At 40.5% G+C, this 23,667-nt stretch overlaps 1 protein-coding gene and 1 pseudogene across 1 annotated transcript; one reads left to right on the forward strand and one right to left on the reverse strand.

Annotated features, from left to right (window-relative positions):
• The first annotated feature begins 972 nt into the window (after nucleotides 1–972).
• LOC134633340 (ryanodine receptor 2-like) lies at nucleotides 973–4,779 on the forward strand. Its single transcript, XM_063482211.1, has 7 exons — nucleotides 973–989; nucleotides 1,582–1,660; nucleotides 2,112–2,201; nucleotides 3,255–3,392; nucleotides 3,499–3,576; nucleotides 3,702–3,777; nucleotides 4,186–4,779. Exons 3-7 carry the CDS (start codon nucleotides 2,142–2,144, stop codon nucleotides 4,260–4,262), a joined length of 429 nt encoding a protein of 142 aa, XP_063338281.1. The 5' UTR covers nucleotides 973–989; nucleotides 1,582–1,660; nucleotides 2,112–2,141; the 3' UTR covers nucleotides 4,263–4,779.
• Nucleotides 4,780–12,267: 7,488 nt separating this feature from the next.
• Nucleotides 12,268–23,624, reverse strand: LOC134633400 (ankyrin repeat and KH domain-containing protein 1-like; annotated as a pseudogene).
• Nucleotides 23,625–23,667: the final 43 nt, after the last annotated feature.

A 23,667-nucleotide genomic window follows, 5' to 3' on the forward strand; every position in this document is an offset into this window, starting at 1 on the left:
GTACAGTCAGCTAAGGTCTTTGTATTTTCCCAAACCCCCATCTCTGCCTGTCTGTAAATCTTAATGAATGTCATTAATGTGTTTTCTCTTTTAATAAAACATAATTACAGAAGAACTTTTAGTTTTTACATTACTGTTAAAAATCCCATTTTTAAAAGTATGCAGTTAAGAGTTTGTTACTAAAACTGGTGTTTTAGTAGCAGATCTGCAAACGTTGTGAGATCATGTTGAATTCATAACAGCGTGTAACTTATAAATATGCAGAAGCAATTTTCACTTGATGGAATGATCTGACAAGTCAGAATATGCCTGTTCAGTTTATTTAGGCTGCTCAGTCCAGAAACAGTTTTCAGCACAGAGGTGTATTCATGAAAACTCCGTCTTTTTTTAAATCTTGGGAGAGCGCGTGCTCTCCTCCTCGAAACAAATCAAAGGAAACAACAAAAACTGATTATCAAGTAGGAAAGCCTTAAATTTATGGAATTCACATAGAGACATAGACTGTTTGTTTTTGGTAGTCTTCTAATGTCCACTGTGAGGTTTCTTCATGTTTTTGTTCACATTTCTAAAGACATAGCCCAAACAGCTGATACGTTGCACACCTGCACATCTGTCAAGTTGACACTGGTCAAACACACTTTCATTGAAAAAACATTCCCCTCTTAAGTATGAAGACAGGACTTAAAATGATTCAAAAAGAAGCCAATGTCCAAAGAACAAACAGCTTCAAAGTTGTTCTTTGAAGCCTTCAGGAGAACTTTAAAAAAGAACAATTAGGTGAAAGTCTCTTATGTAAAATGTAAAGAAATTGTGAGTGGCTCAAGACTTTTGCACAATTTAAGAGATTAATGAAATCTAAAGAATAAATCAAAATATTAAGTTGCATTCTAACAGAAAAAAATGAATAACAATGCTATTCATTCAAACAGGTCTGAAGAAGTAACAACCCAGCCAACAATCGGCTAAATGAAGTTTGACCAGTTTCAGAAGTAACCTCCACATCTGGGTTGGGATCTATGAGGAAGCTTGTGTGCAAGAATTATTATTTTTCTGTATTTATTTTCTTTTAAATTGTTTCTACTAGATTAGATTGAAATGGAAGAACGAATGGATGTTTACAGGAAATAGTTTTGGTGATTTGCAGTGTCAAATGACTGAATGGTCAAACTAACTGTAAAGTTTGATCCATGTATTTTTTCAAAACTTAACTTTAAGTTTTTATACTCTAATGGGTTATGGTAGTGTTATGGTACGTGTATGGACTGGTCTCAGCTGGATCACTAGTGCTAACCGATAGTTAACTGATAGTGTAGCGTTGACTGCTGAGAGACGTAGCAGGATAAATTCCTAAGTGTACAGTCTGGCGATTAACACATTTGAAATGATAAATAAAGTTATGAGCATAACTGTATATTTATTTATATTTCAGTTTTTGATGCAGGACTCCATAATGCTCCACTGAAGTGCCTTCAGTCATTTCCTGGCACTGGACACTGACACAGATCCAGATGCAGATTTCTATTTTCTCATCTTTGTGTTTCTGTTTCTAATGGAGTGGTTTGTTTTGTCTCGCTTTGACAGTGTGACTGTTCCAGAGAAACTGGATTGTTTTATAACCAGATATGCAGAGCACATCCATGAGAAGTGGTGTATAGAAAAGGTATGTATGATTTTATTCTTGTTCTGTGTTGTATTTCCTGATCATACTGTTTTTCCCCTCACCATGACGACAAAAACAGTGTGGTACATCAACAGTCTTTCACAGTCACTGATAACAAATGCACCCAATGATTACACATAGAAGAACACACCCCACAGCTGTAATATATAAAACATTCTGTTACATATGTATGCTGTTTGGCAAACTTTACGGTATACTCTATTTTAAGCCAATGATTGACATAAATGTCAATATACCAGCTTATTCTGCTGATACTTTTTTAGAGAAAGAAACATTTCTTGTAAACATTGAATAACATTGAGGGGAAAATGTTTGTGTGCTTTTTAAAAATGTCTTAGTGTTTCTTGTTATCATCACGAAATGTAGCAAAATAGAACTGCTTTTGGTTGCTGTGAAATCTGATCTGTAAATGTGAAATTATATTTTGTAGTTTTCCAATGGCTGGTCATATGGAGACCAGATGTGTGAAATCAGCAAGAACCATCCACTCCTGAAACCATACAAAAGCCTGTCTGAAAAGGTAGTCTGCATGCAGACATCTTTCTGTGGAAGTTTCTATATTTTACAAAAGATTTGTATAGTTTGTGTGAGTGCTACATTTGGGTCAGTGATAGCTTATTAATGATGAAAAACAGCATGGTATGCATCTGTATTGAATCACAGGTAGCTCTCCTGGCTGCTACACCAAACTCATACCTGAAAACTGAAAAAGTCCGTTTTTCCTCTTTAGCAGTAAAAGGCTGATGGGGTGTTGTCGTCACCCTGGTGGCTGAGCGTGAACACCTACGTTTGTGAATGCAGTAACTCAAAAATGTAGGAGCTTCAAATTGATAGCACAGGTAAAGATGTGAGAGGAGTTTGAATCTCACTGACCCTGACCTCATGGTTCAGTTTTCTGAAATTGATACTACAGGTGCATTTACTAAAAATGTCAGAGGAGATCAAATCTCAGTGACCTCAAGGTCAAAGTGAGTTTTCTGAAATTCTTGTGAATGAGAGAACTTCACACCGAGGTGATGTAGGATTTTGAAATGGATACCATCGGTATATCTGCTAAAAGGCTGAGGGGTGCTACTGGTCACCAGTATTTTTTTCTCTTCTCTTTCTTTTAGATAAACTTTAGATATTTATTTACATACACTTCATCTCCAATGTGTTATATAATATTTGTTGCAAAAGAGAAACGTATCAGTTTTATTATTTAATAATTAACTGGAGAAATGAAGCTTTTGTGCTTCATTTTGCAGTGCTCATTGAAATACACATTACAATGGAGTTTTCATGGATTCTAGTTCTGTCACTGATCCTCTAGATGCTTCCATCATGACACTACATTTGTATCTACACTCATTAACTAAGTGTGCCAAGAAAACGTCCAGTTGTGTATATAAAGTCTCACAGTTGTAATGAGCTTCAAATGAGATTTACTAATTGAATGAACGGAAATGTATCAGCTGATGTGGAAACAGACATGTGATCAAATGATCCTGCAGAAGATCATCTGTTGGTGTGTCTGAGTTCATGCTTTGTTCGGTTTTTGCAGTACATCTGAAAGTAAACTGTGACTTTGCAGGATAAAGAGACGTACTGCTGGCCCATCAGAGAGTCTCTGAAGACCATGCTTTCATGGGGTTGGAGCATTGACAGGATCAGAGAGGGAGACTCTGTCAACCTTCACAACAAGCCCAGAAGGATATCACAGGCCAGTCAGGTGTATATGAACACCAGCTATTCTTACATTTGTTCCCGAGGTACTCATTATGGATCAGAGGGAAAGGTGACATCATATATAATGCTGTGTGTTCAATCTCCAACAGCTTTCTTTTGAAGGAGCTTCAGCTTTCAGTCCAAGACCCACTGATATGAGTAATGTGACATTGTCCAGAGACTTGCAGGTAAATTACTCACAAGAACACAATGCATGCAAAGCCAGATTGGGAGCTGATAATGCAGATTGATTGATGGATGAATTGATCAGCGCAGTGTAAAAGAGTCACATGTCAAATATTAACTTCTCCAGTCAATGGCAGAGCTGCTTGCAGAGAATTATCATAATATCTGGGCCAGGAAAAAGAAACTGGAGCTGGAAGCCAGAGGTAAATCTCACACAGCAAACACACAAACAGGGTTTTCCTCGTTTCTCTGCCATCACAAACAGATAACACAGAAAGCTTGACTTCTTTTTTATGCATAGCCTGTAAAAATAAATCAGATGGAAGTCTGCGAAGCGCTATTTAGAAGATCAATACCATTTCCCCATACGTCTGCTTTACAGTTGCTGTTATAGCAACTTTACCCAACCCTTTGATTTTTGTTGCATATTAACTGAAGTGCCATACAATCATTTTGGCAGTTTTTCTGTTAGAAGCTTGTCCATTTTGGTGTTTTGAATAGATGAAAATTCGGTCTCAAAGTTGTGATGGACCACCTGGTAGATGTTAAGATGTCACATAGTGTTGCCACAGCCTGTTGTCTTTCTTCTCCACCCTGCTGCTCTGTTCCAGGTGGAGGAAACCACCCACTGATGGTTCCTTACGACACATTGACTGCCACACACATTGTTTTACTTTATTGTTTTTAACTTATTTACTGTGCAGCACTTTGGTCCTGTGCTGGGTATTTTAAAGTGCTATGTATCATTAAGTTGTATTGGATTTGAGTACAATTAGAGGATGCAAAGGTTTCTAGCACTTTTCTGTGGGGTGGCTGTTAGGATTGATATTTTTTACATTGTCATTTGTGTTTAGAAACATATAATCATTTGTTTGCTGATAAAATATCTTATCCTTATTAGGTCTGTTAAGATTCTGTGTGCACTTGTGTACCATGAGATGAGAGGAAGCAGCCTCGACGTTATAATTTCCATTATAGCTTTAGAAACCAGACTGTTCTGTTTCTTAAAGTGCAAGACCTTTCACACCTTTAAATGACCTATCGCAAGTTCCTGTTTTTATAGTTTAGCAAGACGCTTACTTCTGCTTTTCTGCATACCTCATACACACAGTTTAAGTTCATTGAAAGGTCGTATGTCTATGTATGGTATGTATGGTTGGTTAATTGTGCATCTGTTTGTTAACCACACTGTAAATAAACGCATTGTCTTCACTAAAGAGTCCAGCTATCGGTCCTCCTTCCCCACATCCCCACGTTTTGCCAGGGCAAACCGTGACATACAATCCGAATACAAAAAGGCAACCTCGTTTCCCATTTGGAAAAACGAACTTTCCAAAAACTTTTTTGCTAAAACTATTTAGTAATTATTTAGTAAAACATAGAGGACCAGGAGGGTTTTTTTTAAATACTCTACTTTCTTTTTATCTGGGCGATATATTCAGTTCTCTGCTTTAGCTGGAAGCCAAAGTTTTGACAGTATGGTAGGTTATATTTAGTGGATTTTTTCCCACTTGTATTACAGGTTAAGTCATACATGAATGTGTGATGGATAAATAATGTCCATATACAGTGACACTCTTCAGCTAGTGCAGGTTGGTCATGACTCAGTGAAAAACATATTGTCCAGAAGTTATGTAAGCTGTGCTCTAAATTAATGGCTACAGTTTTTGGGTAATCAAAAATTAAAAGATACACATGTGCATTTAAAGAAAAAAAAAAATACATCATATTACCAATGCAGTATTTACGATCTTTTCAAAAAAAATTGAATTATAAATACTGAATCAATTAAAGTCAAATGCATCTTCCAGGGGATACATGCAAAGACTGGATTAACACTGGAGTATAAAAATAAAACGTGATTACACAAGAAAAAATACCTTACTGCAATTTAAATTGTCCAACTGTGGCCATCGCGCTCCCCCTAGCGGACATATGTGAACATTACACAAGATATCACAAGACAAGTGTTTTAAAGAAAGTAATTTCTCCAGATGTTACAGACTTTGCAGGCAGAAAAAAGCAAACCCACGACGAAAAAGACATGCCCTTTTTTATGCTTCAGTTAAATTTTATTTTGGTACAGATTAAAACACTTTTCTTTTTCTTTTTTTTCTTTTTTTTTTTTTTTTAACCACAAAAACACTTCTTTGGGTTCCTGCAAGTAAGACATTTTGTAAATTCCCTTATATTTCCCTTGTAAGTTAGAGATATTTCTTATATCGCTAACTTATATAAGTTACAGACACCACTGTACTCAATATTAATTTATTGTCCTTCATTATTCTAGTACATCAAACAAACAGCATGTGGCATTATTTTAAAGACAAACATGTACAGTGTGAGAAATATATGGAATCAAGTACAACGTTTCATATGTTATTAGTAGTAACATAAATATATGAAAATTGTTTAAATGGTGCATAAACCATTTATATGCAATTCTAGAGTAACAGTCTAGTTTTCTGAGTGAACAAGAAAATGAAAAGACACCCAAGTAGTGTTGTCCTCTTCATCTTCACTGGTGTCTGGACCGCTAATGGAGTAGCGGCAATCTGATCTGGATGATGACTCCTCTCTCCCTCACTCCAGTTCCAGCTTTGCAGACCAATTGCCCTCTGAGCTCACAGCGATCGTCGGCAGCAGGAGACGGAAAATTCAGATCGGTTTCTTCCATTTTTTTCTCCATGTTTAGAAAAAAACTCCTAAAATACCCAAGCAAATAAATATTATTAAAGACTTAAACATTATACAGACGTACAAAGGCATTCAGTTTTATTCTATTCTACATCTGACCCAAGTGCACAGAGTTACAAGAGAAAATTATGCTGTGATTGTGCATTTTAACTTAGTCAAAAAATACCTTTGTAATTGTTTAACTTAAAGAAATGATGCAAGTTAACACGCAAATAAAATATTCAATAATCAAAGGTTATTTTCAAATCTTACCTTGAATCATGAACTGCACTCGGTCTATCAGACTCTTCGAGAAGGCTACGCTGAATTGCCTCTTCAAGAGCTTCATCTTCCTCCAGAAAAAGAGGGCTAACACCCCGGGTGAACACTCCCTCTGGCGCCCCCTCCACACACACACAAACACACACACATAAAACATATTAAGGATTATACATTAACATAAAACTGTTGTCGGAACCATACTGAATTTCGCCAGAGAAACACACACACACACATGAGGAGAGAGAGAGTATGCATTGTATGCAAACAGCTACCAAACAGCCATCATAATTCATCATACAATGAGAACAGGACAAATCAACAATTGACACTGACTAATTAATATTAAAATCTGTAACATAAAGTATTGTTTGGAGTTTAGTCTGTTACTGTTACTATTTTTACCATTTCTTCTTGGAGCAACTGTAACCCACATAATTTCCTTAGGGATTAAAAAAGTATTCTGATTCTGATTGTTTCAGGATACATAACCCGCCATTATCCAATGACACATCTGCTTACCTGTATCTTTCGTTTCTCCTCCACTTCTTTCTTCTCTTTTTTTCTAAACTGAGCACCTGATGACTTTGAACTGTTCTTGTCTTGTAATTTTGCACTCCCCAGCTCTTGGATCACCACAACATAACCTAATAAACCTACACCTTAGTTCACAGATTCACTTTGTCTAGGGTTTATTTCTGGGATTTCACACAACCCACTATTCAAATCAAGAATACATAATGGGCTTGGATTTACATCATTATGAATGAAATGTGCTCTATTTGGAAGCAGCCGCCCCCCTCACCTTTCGATGTGTTGTGTGTGAGACTTTAAATCATCAAACTGTAAATTATAAATTTTAAATTGTTATTGATCCCTTTACCCCTGGTCCTAAAGTGTATATTTATTTTCTTACTCTTCTTGTATTTATTTGTTTGTTTACTTGCACTGCTGTAACTGGAGCCTCGTCGTCTCGTCTCTCTATATACCTATGTATGTATGTAGCGGAGATGACAATAAAGTTTACTTTGACTTCAGCAGCAAGGCGCACCGAGGGCTCTCGCGCTCACTTTTCGCTTATAGAATTTCGAAAAAACATCGGTGCAAATGGTGTTTTCGTGTTTGTTGGTTTGTTTTTATTTTTGTTTTATTTTGGGGGTGGGTTATTAAACGCTGCTCCAGCCAGCCAGTGAATCCCCCGCCGCCCCGCCCTCTCCTCCATGTGCCGCAAGCAGCAGGCGCACCTCGCAAACGGAGGGCGCCCTTACTCCCAGCAAATGGGCGATAGAAAACCAATCGGTGCCTATGCCATTCCCGATATGCGCTGGCATGACGTCGGGTCAGCATGAGTACGTGCATTTTTTTTTTTTTTTTTTTTTGCCGATGCCGTGATGCCGCTCCGGGCAACCGCCCGTGTCTCCCGTATCAAAAACCGCTACTGATGAGGAATCAGAAAACATGTCAGCCTTGAAGAATTTCTCACATTGCATCATTTTCAAAAAATAGAATGATTAAATGTAAATCTTAAAGTTGCAGTGATTCAACAAAAACAAACATACAAATTGCAAATCTGCATCAAAACAATATCCTAGCCAACATCTAGAATGAAGGATTTCTTTAAATTTTGCCACATTATATGGATCTGCTGTCCCTCTGCCTGTTCCTCATTTTCACTGTCCTGAGTGCAGCCTTCTGTTTCCTGATGCTTGGCCTCACTTTCACCTGGTGATGTTGGCAACGCACGATGCACTGAATAAAGGAAAGAAGGTCAGCACGACTTGTTTCGTAATCTTAACAGAGCCTTAATATCTCCTTATATTAATTCTAGTGAAAGTTGGACACATATTCCTGCTTGGCCATAATCACCTGTGATTATCGGTAAAAATTAAAATCAGACACATTAACGATGCCCTCGTCAAACAAACGAACAAACAAACCCCCCAGGAATTATGTTCATACTCACTGCAGTCACAAAGTCTAGCTGGTATTAAACCCCGATTGTTTTGTCCCCATGACAGAACAGAGAAAACCGACTCATAGTGTGTATAAAACATTTATATTTCTTTTTTATTCTATCATCTTCTGGAAGAGAGAGACCCCTGCACAGCCCAAACGCCAGTTGCAGGATCTCTAACATTAGAATCATAAACTGTGTCTCATATAGGTATTATTTTGGTACTTTACACGTCACACAGTTTTCGATACAAACATTCCTTATATGGCACAAGTTCCTCTTTTCTGTCTGGCTTCCTGTATTTATTAATATGCTTGTACAGCTCTACACTAACTTCCTGTTTTTCAGTCTGGCTGAGCACTTAGTTTGTGAGTCAAAAGTGGCCTTGCTTTACAAACCCTCATTATTAAAGTACATAAAACAATATAATAAGAAAATAAGCACTAAGCATATATTAATTATATGACACTGGTCATTGAGCTTACAACCTCAATAAGTTTTCATTCAGCGTACTCTCCATTTTCATTTTTCAGACATACCTGATCTTCTCCGGCAGACTGGACTTTCAAAGTCACCATCAGAAAGCTCCTCTGGTTCCTCCCGAGGGAAAAAAAGTTGTTCTACATCAAATCTAATCCAGTTGCACCAAATCCCCGGTAACACAGAGCCACATGGCTGCACTAAAAACTGTTTACACCTGATAAAAGTGCAATATTAAGTCAGAAAAATAAGTTAAAGGATCAGACTCACTTTTTATACAATAAATGCTGCCCAAAAATATCTCTGCATAATCAAATGTTTACCTGTGCAGGTTTGTGTATCCCTGCCATTATTTAAAGGCAGGTGGTGGAACAAATCGAGGCCTGTCTAATCTCTAAAGGCAGATCGTTCAGCAGTTTTTGGAGCTGCTACAGCACAAGCACCATGCCCTCCAAGTATGGAGAAGGCATGGAACGGCTCATGATACAAAGCATACCACATCATCTGTACAACATGTTGTGTGGTGTGACATGAACACCACATTAGTTTATTAAAGCAAACAAGTGGACTATTTTTGAATGGCCAAGTCAGTCACCGGATCTTAACCCAATTCAGCAAGCTTTTCACTGGTTGAGGCCGTAGAAGAGAGAGAAGGAAGAAGGAAGGAAGACCGTAGCAACACATCCCAAAATAAAGGGAGGGTAGCAGCCCTTGGAAGCGAGACCGGGGGATGAATTTCACCTGACTAGTCTCTTAACATGATTTTACCAGAGCCACGATGAATGCTGGGGTACAAGTTAGTAGTTAATGTGAATTACTTTGTACGTAGATGTCAACAGACACAAAGAAGATTCCCTTTTAAAAATTAAAACCTAATAAACATTTATGCAATTAATGCCAAAACGTTCAGACTATTTGACCATAATAAAACTTCCATAGTTGCTCTTCTTATGCAAAACAAACACAGATGTCCTTCCTGATCCCGCCACTAATGCACACCTGCACCTTCAACCTAAGCACAGACTTCTTGGATTGTCTGTTATTAAAATTAAGCATTTAGAAAAATCCCACTGTGTCTCTGCTTACTGTGCTGCTGGTTAAAGATGTTTACATAACCCATAAACTGTTTGTTTTTATATAACTTCTAATTCTTTCTTGCTACAGCACCATTATTTTCCCACAAGGCTCAGGGCAGTTATCTCATTTTAATTTGTAATGACTCTTGTTTTATTTTTAGACTGGGCTGGGCCTTAGCACTGTGTCTGTGTGGCTGACTTCAAAGCTTTTATCTGATTGTTAAAGCGGATCAGTGACGTTTTACTCGATAGATAAGATTTAATTGTATTTTAGAGTAAAAACACACATCCAGAGTTGTGTTTTCATAAGCTTGTGGGGACATCTAATTGACAATGCGTTGCCTAGCCGCTTACCCTAACCATCAAAAGTGAATGCCTAACCCTAACCCTGACAGTAAAACCTCATTTTGAGTCTCAAAAATGCCTTCAGACTTGTCTGGACGGCGATTTTGTCCCCATAACGGCTGTTTCTCCCCACAAGTACAGTAAACTTCCAATTTTTGGACCCCACAAAGATGTAAACATGGTACACACACACACACACACATGCTTCCATCTCAGCTTGCTTCAGGTTTTAATGGCTCAGAGAAGTAACATTAACCATGAAACAGGCAAAAAACACAGCAGATTATTCAGGTCTCTGAAGGAGACAGTAGCACATCACATGTAGCATTAGCTAGCTACATTTACAACACACGCGCAAAGTGTCAGAAGAGCATTGAAAACGCCTGCGCAATTCTAAAGTGCATCTCATTGAGATTTTACAGACATCTACAGATACAGCAGTGCACAGTTATTAAGCTGAACAAGGACTCGTGAACATCGGGCAGCAGAAGCAACAGAACTGCTGCTAAGAAAAAGCTTCTAATCATACTTCAAGACACTGTTACAGGTTATATTATCAAGTACACAGTTAATATTTTGGTAAACTTTATTATAACATTCGCTTACAGCCATCTAAACTACCATAAGACAATCAAGTATAAATTCAGGAGGATAATGCATCAGTTACAAAAATCCTAATATATTAGAGCACCTAAAATCACCTCTGAACTCCATCACAAATACGTCATTCATTGTATACCTAGAATCAGTCAACCTTGCAATGGTGACTCTAACAAGTGCAGGAAAACTACCATCGAGAAATTCACTTTTTTGCTACAGCAGTGAAGTAGAAATTATAAAGTATTTCAGCTCACATGAGCTCTGTTAAAAACAAACAAACAAACAAAACAGAGATGGTCTTCTATTTCACAGGTCCATAATTTCCTAATAATGATGTTGGAAATTTCCCAGAAAGAGCAACGCCGTTTGCAGTCAATATATAAAAGCGATTGTGATCATGTGATAATGACCCCAAAGAGTTGAGACGAGATGCAGTCATTGTTTAGCTGCCTGGCCAACAACTTTTATTGCTTTTGTTCCCTTTCTGGTCTCAGCACAATACCTGCTGAGACGCACCGTTAACTAGAGGCTGGTAGAGCACCGATAGGCTAAAGGGCGGAGATTTCCATCAGCGGAGCAGAATCAGAAAACAGTGGACCACTGCTGGTTTTTCATTAAAGAAGCTAAAAGTCCCAGCTCTAGCTTCTTGAATGTGTACTTTTTTGGGATATTTGTCTTCTCCGACAGTAAAATTTAAACACATTTATGTTTCAGACTACTTGTTGGGTGTTACCTTAGTCTAGAACAAATTTCACAGAGCCTAAGTTGAAGCTTTGATGTGGTTTGATTTCCAGGAAGTATTTACTCTAAGGAAGAAGGAAGACGTACACTTTCTATATTTTCTAGAGTTTTGTATCTTTACTGGGAACTTTCCGATGATTTTACTTTAGAATGCTACTTCTCTAAAAGGAAACTGTGTGACTCAAAATAAAGTGTAGTCGGCTTAAAGGAAGACAATTTTCCCCCAGAAATGTTCCCCCAGGAGGTTGTTTGTGAACAACCTCCTGGGGGGGGGTTGTTCACAACCCCCCCAGTGCAATCGCTTTGAGGTAAAGCGATTGCACAGTAGAGACGGTGGCGTCAGGCACTGGTGTTTCTGTGCAAAACGAGGCACAGCTGCAACGTGAGCTGGTGGTGTTAGCCTTTGTGTTCCTGCGTTGCCCTTATCTGTTAAGCTGTTTGTACGGTAATCACAGTTTCTGGGCAGATTAGTCTTTCAAAGAGTTGTTCCAAAACAGGAAGATGGTTATTAGTCTTTCATTATGTTCTTGTTTTTTCCCCCTTTAACTTTTTACAAGTGTTTAATTAGGCAGAGCTTTCCCAGCTGAGTGTTTCCCCCGGTTTTCAATCAGGTCTTCCTTGGTTTTCTGGATGCGGGAGAAAATTTCCCTGAAGAGTTCCTTGGACTCCGGCTGGTGAAAGTCATCCTCAAAGTCCTCCCTGTCTGTCAGAGGAGGGAATGTGGTGGCGATGAGGGATGCAGTCTGCACTGACTTGTGGCTCAGTTTGTCCTGCTCGTCTTCCTCAGATTGGCAGCGCCGAAGCAGCTCGTCGGACTTCACCTGCAAGGCGCTGTACTGGGCGTCAACCTCGTTGAGCAGCGAGATCCCGCGATATTTCACTACCTCGGCCCGGCGCACGCAGGAGCACTCGTGGCATAGACCCTGTCAGGAGAGTCTGGCATCTGCGTCGCCTTCATCAGCCGCTCACTTCTCCAGCGCTTCGGGACCGTGGGGCTTTTAGGCAAAGATGCCTCTCCGTCATTCTCCTCCTCTGGGTTGAGGAACACTGTGTGCAGCAGCAGGCCGTGGAGGACGTCTGGCCTGTTGCATCTTGTAGAGGATTCTGATTTCCAGAGCTGATGAAGCTCCTCCGCCTCGCGCTCCAGCTCAGACAGTCTGGCCTGATGAAGATAGACAGTTGGACAAACTGTTAGACTGGCGACCTGTCCAGGGTGCTACGTGCCACCCGTGACCTTAAATTGGATTAGTGATCAAGAAAGTGGATGGATGCAAGTCGGAAACAAATTTAAGAACAGAAGTGATAAAGAGCGAGAGATACTGGTGTCAGTCTTACCTGACATCCTGCCATCCTGGCCAGCTGCTGCTCTAGCTCTGCATTTTCTCTGGCGAGCAGCTCAGCCTCTCGCTCTGCTTCCTCCCTCTGAGCACGCTCAGTGGCAAACTGTGTCTGAAGAGCATGGAGGGACTGCCGCAGCGAGTCCTGCTCCTCTTCCTGCCACGATGTGGTAGAAGGCTCAATATCCTTTGAGGGTTTGTCAGGATCGTAGTCGTACCTGCACAAACAGGTGCATTTTAGACCCCGATTTCCATATACAGTATTTAAATAAAATAACTGATGTCTGGATACTAAATATGAAGCTACAGCCAGCAGATGGTTGGCTACAGTCCTGACCAAAGCAGTGACTCCCAGGAGAGCACCCTGTTGGCTGATAGAGACCATGTGTTATGGCTAAAAGCTCCACAGGAACCCGGTGAAAGAATCTCTAATGGAGATTTTTTGTGACCGTTTAAGCGTTTTGACGATTTAATAATGTCAATAATATACACTATACACCAAATTGTTCCTTTTGCCACTATCGTGGCCAGTTTTGACCAACTGAAACCCATTATAACCACCTTTTTTGATTCTTTGCTACTGACAGTACTAAATCATGCAATTTAGGTAAAATTGGTTTCATTCTAAACTCAACACATGAAAATTTTAGTTTTTAATGGTTTTTATTTTACCAAATTACATCATTTACCCATTTTTGGCCAAACAAGCAATTTAATGTAACATTCCTAGTTTCTAGTAGCGGCCTTTGACGGCTTACCACACTCCAATGGACCAAAAGAATGAAACAATTTTGACATCGGTTTGATCTTAAGGATTATTGAGATTTGAATTTATAATCTGAATACGTATTTGCTGGCCACATTACTTTATAGAAGAAAAGGTCTAACTCTGGGCCTAAAAGGTCTTGACAGGAAACACAGGCTTGTGCAGAGTATGCTTTGCAAAAGTGAAACTGAAAGCAGAGTTAGATTGTAAGGTGTTTTGAGCAGGCTGTTTTATTATGCATTTATATCTTTGATTAAGCTTTGATTAGGTTTTAAGCAGTTGTAGTAGATTGAAACATTTGTTTTATATATTTTATATATTTTACATATAAGTCAAGATCAGTACACACAGGATGGCCTTAGCCTGGGTGCCTAAGCTGAGGTCAATCAAAGTGCAGCGTAAGGATCACACATGCACAGACATACACACACATACAGACACGTATAGTTAGAGAGGTCAAATAAGGTGCAAGCAGAGGCTGACACATACACACACACACACACATATTAGATAGACTCATTTAGTTAGGTAACAGTTGATCATGCTTTGCTTGCAACTGCAAAATTGTGCCTGCATATGTAAAAGTTTGTGCAGAACGTGTGCCTGATGTTCCAGACAGATAAGCGAGCGTCCGGGGACAACAGGAAGACACCTGGCTTCGACGCGAAGACAATGTTCTTTTTAAACTGTGTCAAAAGTTAACTGAATAATTGTGGTTTTGGATTGACGTAGGAGATGTTGGGTCTGCCTGGCAACAGAAGGGGGGCTGGACTATTTCACCCCTATAAAGTCTTTGTTCTGACTATTGTAAGATAGTTCAATGCTGAATCTGCACAGTGTTGAACTCCATGCATGTAACCAATAAATCTTTGCTTTGATCATACCTCGTGGACCAAAGTTGTTATTTGCTTGGGAGCCCTCCGTACTCCTTTTCTCCAATTTTGAATCTTAACAGGATCCAATAGTTTGTGTTTGTGCATTACATTGCAGCACAAACATGTATTTGCAAGATAGATGGGAATAAATAATGACGCATGAAATATTACATAGGCAGCAGTGAATTTCTGTGGGTGCAGGCTATTGAGCTTTGAGGTTCCCAGTCAAACTTAGCTTTGAAGCACATGCTAAAAGCACTTTTACTCTTGTATTTTTCATAAAAAGAGACCATACCCCAAATATAACCTCTTAAAGAAAAAAAAAACAACCCAATCACAGGACAACAAACACTGTTTGTAAACGTGTCCTGGAGTTTACGCAGGTGCAGACAGAGCTACTGCTGTAAGTAAGCCTAACAGCTTCCAGATCATTTATTCTGGCAATATGGCAAGAATGTCATCACTGCTTCAAGCACTGCCTATATGATCTGGTCAGAGAGCAAGGACAGCAGCAGTCCTCTGGCCTTGCAGAAAAGACATCTGCCCAAGATGAAGAAACTTCCTCTCCAGAAGATGAGGGGACAATCTCCAAAGAGGCTTACTGCATCGCCACTGATGATGAGTACTAGCCAGTGCCTGAATCCTCTTCTTTGGGGGAGGATTGGGGTTGGGCGGCATGGAGGGGGAGGCTGAGCAGCTGATGGAAAACCACAGGAGCATTTTCTGAGAACGAGGAGCCGGCAACTGAGTGGATCTCTCATGAAAGGAAAACCATGTGGGTCCCACTACTGAAGAGACACTGCTCTACAATCCAGCGCCCACTGGTATCAAAGCAGGGCGCAACCTGTGTGCAGTTTCCTGCATTAGCAGCCTGACATCAACTTTTGACTTTTCTATAACAAAGGAGATCTTTTAGCTGCTGTGCACCCTTACAAACCTGCACGGGAGGCCAAGGTGTGAGGATTGGAAGATTATAGATGAAGTGGAGATTCTACACCAGAATAAAGCAATACATAGCATGTTGGATGACAACACTGGAAGTTCTCAGGAAGTAAAAAATGGCATGGGGTTCAGACTCCAACTGACAGAGGAGCTCCAAGAACAACGTCTTTACTTCGGTCATCTTGGCAGAGGAACTCCTCAGCTGAAAACTGGCACAGGGCAAACAACCCAGAGCTTCCTCCCCAGCTCCTCCAGTTGCAAAAGAGGAAGATTTTGTTGTCTGTCTTTGGCTTCACCAAAACTACCACGGCAATATCCCACATGCCAAAACAACAGAGGAATGTGCTTCTTTTGACAGCAACACACAAGGAACCAGCAGTCAGTGATGTGGAACAGAGGAAGCCTGGAAGCAAGGGCCTCTGGGCCTGAGGCCCGGTCCTCTCTGGTACAGCTGGCTGCCGGCAGAGCCCGCAGGCACGTCACTGCAACCCCCTCTGGCCTCTGCTCCGTGGCTGCTGGGTGACCTCTCGTTTGGGGCTCTCCTCAGCTCTTCCCAGGAGGGTGGCACGGTTGCCCCTCAGGTGGTCCTCCTTGGGTCCTCGTATTCTGGGCCCTCTGGATGTCTGGGGCCTGGATCTCCTCCATACCTGCTTCATGCCCTGGGGGATGGGGCTATGGCTCCCAACACTCCCTAGCAGATCGTTACATGGAGAAACCTTTTAAGAGGAAGAATCCTCCAACAGAACCAGGTCATCCACCTCGACTGGTTTGCGGGAGAGAGGAGAAAGACAGGACAAAGACACGCTGGGGAAGAAAGCCAGAGATTGATAATAACTAATAATTAAATTCAGAGAGGTGTATAAATTGAGAAGGAGGGAGAGTGAAAGTGAGAAAGGCGACTGAAGAAGAAATACTCAATGCATCATGGGAATCCCCCAGCAGCCTACACCTATCCGGTCATTCTGTCTGGGCCTAAACTCCGCTGCAGGTCCATATATCAAACGATCACTGTGGCATTACTGAGAGTTGAAAAACTGTCTAAAGTCTTTCACCTTTAATAAAATGATCAATGTTCTGCTCTACCAGGTGTAACAATTGAGTTTAACATCCAGGCATCCATGAAAACGGAATTTATGACATTTAACGGCGTTAGAAGTTAGCGAGCTAACTTCCTGCTATCTAAATACAATATATCATGTCCTGACTGCGGAGTTTTGGAAACTAATTAAAACGTACAGCTCTGTTATCACTTCCAACATAAATGAAGACAGAAAACTAAACAGCAGTGACGTTTGTAGGTTTACTGAAGTTTGGCTAGCTGCTATATAATGATGTGCTACGTGACCGCTAGCGACACAGCTATGTTAGCATAATATTTTTTTTTATTATAACCTTTATTTAACCAGGAAAAGTCCCATTGAGATTAATAACCTCTTTTTCAAGGGAGTCCTGGCCAAGAGGCGACAACACATTAAAATTACAAAGTTACATACATATTGTAAAATAACGATTACATTTTAAAAACAATTTTCTCTGGCTCTCTCAATCTAGACTTAAAGGCATTTAATGAAATAAGATCTGCTATCTTCCAATCTTTTTGCATCGTGTTCCATGTGGATGGGGCAGCATAAGTAAAAGCCCTCTTCCCAGTTCAGTTCTGGCAAATGGAACATTGAGCAACAAAAGATCGCTTGAACGCAGGCTGTAAGAAACAGTACTTTTCCGTGTGAGCAGATCGCAAATGTAGGTGGGCACTTGCCCAAGCAGGGCCTTATAAATAAAGATGCACCAGTGAGCAAACCTCCTGGAGGACAACGAAGGCCATCCCACTCGAGCGTACAGATCACAACAATGGGTCAAAGCCCTACAGTTTGTAATAAACCGTAGAGAGGCATGATATACTGAGTCAATCTTATGAAGACACTGGGCGGAAGCATTCATGTACAGCAGATCACCATAATCTAAAACAGATAAAAATGTAGCATTTACAAGACGCTTTTTTGTCTCAAAAGAAAAACAAAAAATTTGTTTCGAAAGAAAAATCCCAATTTTAATTTGAGTTTTTTCACAAGATTGTCTATGTGAGGTTTAAAGGTCAAAGAATCATCAATTAAAAAGCCAAGATATTTATACGTATGCACCACTTCTATGAGGTCTCCCTCAAGAGTGGACACCACAGGGACAGTTTGAGGAAATCTCTTCATGTTTGAAAACAACATTAGCTTGGTCTTATCAGCATTGAGAACCAATTTCAGCTCCAAAAGTGTGTGCTGAACCACGTCAAAAGCTTTCTGCAAAGATTGTATTGCTTTTTCAAGGTTTGAGCCAAAGGAATAAATAACTGTGTCATCAGCATAGAAATGCATACTAGCATTGGACACATTTTGTCCCAAATCATTTATATACATGATGAACATCAGAGGTCCTAAGATTGAGCCCTGTGGCACCCCAGTGTGAATATTCAGAAGTTCTGAGCACAGATTTTCACATTTAATGCATTGAGTCCTGTCACTCAAATAATTAGTAAACCAGGAGACAACATGTCTAGACAGCCCTAAAGAAAGCAGCCTATGCTTTAAAATGGCGTGATCCACAGTGTCAAAGGCTTTTGACAGGTCAATAAAAAGAGAAGCACAGTGCTGTTTTTTATCGAGAGCAACAAGTATGTCATTTATCACTTTTGTGGCAGCCGTGACAGCACTATGCTGCTTTCTAAACCCAGATTGTAGTTTTGAAAGAACTTCGTTAGAGTACAAGAACTCTTTTAATTGCTCACTGACGAGAGATTCAAGGACTTTTGCCAAAACACACAAGTTTGATATTGGCCTGTAGTTAGTCAAAATGGCCGGGTCGCCTCCTTTTAATATTGGCGTAACAGAAGCAGACTTCCAAACAAGTGGAATTTCTTTATTTTGGATTGAAAGATTAAAAAGGATCGTAAGAGGTTGTGCAATGTAATCAGCTGCTATTTTCAGAAAATAGGGCTCTATTAAGTCTGGCCCTGGGGGTTTCCTTTGATCTAAGGCTTTAAGAGCTTTATGCACTTCCTGGACAGAAAAAGGAGAAAAATCAAAAAGCTCCCCAGAATATATTTGGGGTTCTATGCAAGGAATCATGGGGGCTGCTCCCACAGTGTTAAATAAAAAACCAGTATCTACGAAGTGCTTATTAAAACTGTTTAAGACCTCAGTTCTGTCATAAACTGGGACAGAATCTTTTAGGATGAATTTTGGAAGAGCCTGTGATGTTTTATTTATAGATAAGGACTTAATTACTTTCCAAAATTTCTGAGGGTTATTGAGACTTTCTGTGGTAACAGATAAATAATATTCTGATTTAGCCTTCTTGATAAGTGTCGTACATTTGTTTCTTAATTTCCTGAAGTCTAACCAATCAGTCAGGGAATCGTTTTTCCTAGCTTTTGCCCATGCCACGTTACGCTGATGGATAGACTCTGATAATTCCGATGAAAACCAAGGGTTTTCCTGTCCCTTAACCCTAAATTTTCTAGTAGGTGCATGCTTATTTAAAATCTTCATAAAAATTTCTTTAAAATAATCCCAAGCCAGATGAATGTCAGGTATCAGACTCAAGTATTCCCAGTTTACCGTAGACAAGTCATAATGAAACGCTTGCTCATTAAATATTTTAAAATTTCTTTTATAAATAATACGCGGTTTACATTTAGGGATTTTGGTGTTCCTACAGGTAGCAACTACACAGTGATCGCTTAAATCGTTACAAAACACGCCTAACGACAGAAACTTATGAGGGACGTTTGTTAGAATTAGGTCAAAGTAGATTTGTCAGGACTCTTTATATTTGGCCTTGTAGGTAGATTGACCAACTGGGTAAGATTAACAGAGTCACAGAAAGATTTAAAATCATCAGAAACTATATTCAGCCAGTCCCAGTTCAAGTCTCCGGCCAGTAGAAGTTCGTTGTATTTTAATTTAGACAGAAGATGCTTTAGAGATAATAAAGTTTCCTTTACAGCAGACGGAGGCCTATAGCACCCAACAACTGTTATAGAAAGAGACTCTACTATTTTAATATCCAAAGCCAAGAATTCCATTTGTTTAGGAATAGATACAGATAAAACAATGGATACTTCATATCTTGACTTAACATAAATTGCTACGCCTCCACCTTTCCTAGGCCTATCTGTGCGATAAAGATTGTATCCCGTTATGTTGATGTCATCATCTGTAATAGATTTGGACAACCAAGTTTCGGAGATAATCACAATATCCGCGTTTGTTGATTTCACCCAAATTCTGACCAGGTCCATCTTGTGTAATAAACTGCGTACGTTTAGATGAACACATTTTAACCCTGGCTGAGATTTAAAATCTATATAAAAAAAATAATATAAACAAGCTAACTTATTTTCCACTCGATAAAAGTTAACGTGAGTGTTCTAGTGGTCAGGAACAAATGTAATCGCATGGCAGGATGCTGTAAAAGGACCAAACTTCAGCCAGGAGAACAACTGAGATAATTCATCCACAATACGAGGTTAGTCATTCATATACTGCTGCATGGGCTGGGCTGTAATTACATCATAAGGTAAATAGAAGAAAATACAAAACATTAAACATGTTAACAACACAAAAGCCATATTAAACGCAGACTACTTTAGGTCCGGAAGTAGGATTCGTCACGTCATCACTAAACGACCGGATTGCAGCATAACTAAGGGAGGATTCAAACATAGGTGAGGCCATAAATGGCAGCAAGTAAACATCCTTTACTAAATAAGAAAACAGAACCTTCACATAGGATGTGCCTGCAGTTAAACACTATACCCTTCCTTCTCTACCATCCTACATGTGGGGGGAGGAGAACAGAAGAATGTCTTTGATCATACAGTTTAGGGCAAGGTTTACAAATTTAAGCACAACAATGACAAAATCATCAAAATCATCCTAACAAAGGCATGGAACGGCTCATGATCCAAAGCATGCCACATCATCTGTACAACATGGCGGGGGCAGTGTGACATCTGTACAATGACCCAAAACATACAGCCAAAGCACCCCATTAGTTTATTAAAGCAAAGAAGTGGAATATTCACCGGATCTTAACCCAACTGAGCATGCATTTCACTTGTTGAAGACTAAACTTGGGACAGAAAGGCCCACAAACAAACAGCAAGTGAAAGCCAGCGCACTAAAGGCCTGGCTCAGCATTACAAAGAGGAAACCCAGCATCTGATGATGCCACTGCCAGCAAAGGGTTTTGAATAAAGTCATGGAAATGATCATTTTATTTTCAGTTATTTCATTTGTCAATTTTGTCAAACCTGGCCCCACCTTATCATGTGATTTCCTGAGGTCAGATGGCCCAGGATGTGAGTGGGCGTTAAGGCGTCTGGGGAGGGAACTCAAAACTGGATTATACATGGCAGACAGTTGGTGTCGTAAACCACCGCCTCTGTTCAAAGATGGTCGCTCACAGTGGACATAGATGGCCTCTTTCACTCCTCTTTCAAACCATCTGTCCTCTCTGTCCAAGATGTGAACACTGGCATCCTCGAAAGAGTGACCTTTATCCTTTAGATGCAGATGGACTGCTGAGTCTTGTCCTGTGGAGGTGGCTCTTCTATGTTGTGCCATGCGCTTGTGAAGTGGCTGTTTGGTCTCTCCAATGTAGAGGTCTGGGCATTCCTCGCTACACTGTACAGCATACACCACATTGTTAAGTTTGTGTTTTGGAGTTTTGTCTTTCGGGTGATGTCGTGCTTGGAGAAAACTCTCCTGAGTTTTTCTGATACACCGGCTACATAGGGGATGACAAAGTTGTTGCGTCTGTCTTTCTTATCCTCCCTCACTGGTGTCTGATCTTCTTTTCTGTGCCTCTTTGCTGACTTTATGAACGCCCAATTAGGATGACCGCATGTTTTGAGTGCTTCCTTTACATGTGTGTGTTCCTTCTTTTTTCCTTCAGGCTTAGAGGGAACATGTTCTGCCCGGTGGTGTAGTGTCCTAATTACTCCAAGTTTGTGTTCCAGAGGGTGATGGGAGTCAAAGAGGAGGTACTGGTCACACACACGGACCAGTACCTCCTCTTTGACTCCCTTTGACTCCCATCCTGGGCGTCTGGGCTCTAACCTTCCCTCAACAGCAATTCCACACTCTTGGTCTGATCACTGTTGATAGCCACATGCACCGGACTCACCATGCTCTTGCCGTGGTCGCACGCACGATCCATAACAGCTATGAGGCTCCTGCGGATACTGGAGTGACAGAATATCAAAACGTCAAAAATACACAATCAGCCTTATTTTAAAAGAGGTTAAGTTATGTGTCAGTACCCAATGTGACCAAACTGGGCTGCGGCGTGAATGGCCAACTGGGGCCCAATCGTGACTGCAGACCATGTTAGGGTCAGCCCCGTGGTCCAACAGGAAGTCCACGCAGGCCTGGTGTCCCTCCTGAGAGGCGATGAACAGAGGTGTACTCAGATCAACTGCCTGCGTGTTCACGTTGGCACCTGAAGTGAAAGCAGGTTAAAAAATTAACTGTGTAATCTATTTTACTTAATTACTTCCTAAAGAAGAGGCCAAGAGGACATGGAGCATGAGATCCTTTAACAAGGAGGAAAAAAAGTACAGCTACCATTAAAAGTAAATCATATTTACCGGCGTTAACAAGTATTTCCAGGCACCCCCTCTGTCCGTACGCTGCAGCCACAAATAACGGGGAAATCCTGTGATCATCTACTGCCTCCAGGTTGCATTTGTTAACAAGAATGCGCACGATCTTAGTGTGGCCCTTTGGGAGAAACATGATCTTAAATACAATCAGCAAACACACAAGGACCCCACTGTTAATGCTGGCAGCAGAGAGCAGGAACGTTTAAGCCCTACATTCTTCACAGTGAGCATCACAAGAAATCACTGCATCCCTGCATTCTGCTGAAATTTTATGTGCCAGTTTGCACTTTTTCTGCAGGTGTTTAAAGGTAAAAAAATTAGTTCATTTATAAGTGAAATGTAATAAAAAGGTTAATACATGCACAAAGTCTCTCTCTCTCTGTGCCTTGCAGCCAGTCAGAAAACATAAGGGAAATAAGGGAAAATCCCCAACAGATGTGACCATGCTTTCCTGATCAAATCCTAAAAGTCATGATCTAGTGTTAAATGAAAACTGTTCGTTTAAGAACGTGAGTGCTAATGCTTATGCCTACCTTATATGCAGCTTGATGCAGGCAGGTCCAGCTGGACTCTGTGTATATTCTGTTGACCTCAGCACCTTTGCTTACCAGCAGTTCTACAACATCTGTGTGCCCGTGGCTAACAGCTGGAAGCAAATTTTGGGACATTCATTTGGTTAGAGGAGCTTAAAGGGTTAGACAAGCAAAAACAGAAAAAAATTAAACATCAGTGAAGTGCAGTTGTAATACCTTCATAAACAGGACAGGACAAGTCGTTAGTGAGCTGGTTGATATCAGCGTGTGCTCTGAGGAGCAGTTGGACCACCTCCAGGTGTCCACGCTGCGCTGCCAGGTAACAGGCAGACTCCCCCTCATGCGTCAGATGGTTCACATAAACACGACTACATCTGGAGGAGCGTCCTGCACACAGGCGGAAACCAAAGAGGAAGAACAAAAGGCAAATGAGAGAAATGCACATATAACTTTAAAACAGGTGCTGAAGTGACTGATTTATCCATTAATCATTCACATCCATCTGGAGTCTAGCAGAGAAGTAGAAGGAGTAGAAATACCCTCAGAGGTGGGAAGTAATGAAGTACAGATACTGTGCTAGACAAATCTAAAACCTGCAGGACACCAACCCTTGAAGCCTGGAGTTCCTCACTCCTGGCTTAAATGATATGGAACGGTATTTTTTTGGTGCAGATGCCCTTAAGCTGCGGCTTAAGTGTGGCATCAGCGTGCTGAGAAAGACTGCAGGCCCCTCGGTCAGTGCGATTCAGAGAGCACCGAGCACCGATGGACGACAGCAATACACACATGCGCTCCCACAGGCACACAGGAAAAGGCCACAACAGCCCAAAC

Source organism: Pelmatolapia mariae, linkage group LG8, assembly GCF_036321145.2.
Source record: "Pelmatolapia mariae isolate MD_Pm_ZW linkage group LG8, Pm_UMD_F_2, whole genome shotgun sequence".
Taxonomy (NCBI): Eukaryota; Metazoa; Chordata; class Actinopteri; order Cichliformes; family Cichlidae; genus Pelmatolapia; species Pelmatolapia mariae.

What these genes read in the sequence shown, in the direction of transcription:
- LOC134633340 (XM_063482211.1), top strand. Translation starts at nt 2,142, where the DNA reads ATGTGTGAAATCAGCAAGAACCATCCACTCCTGAAACCATACAAAAGC. An exon ending in GGATATCACAGGCCAGTCAG is followed by an intron (nt 3,393 to 3,498) that starts GTGTATATGAAC and finishes AATCTCCAACAG; the next exon opens with CTTTCTTTTGAAGGAGCTTC. An exon ending in ACTGGAGCTGGAAGCCAGAG is followed by an intron (nt 3,778 to 4,185) that starts GTAAATCTCACA and finishes GCTCTGTTCCAG; the next exon opens with GTGGAGGAAACCACCCACTG.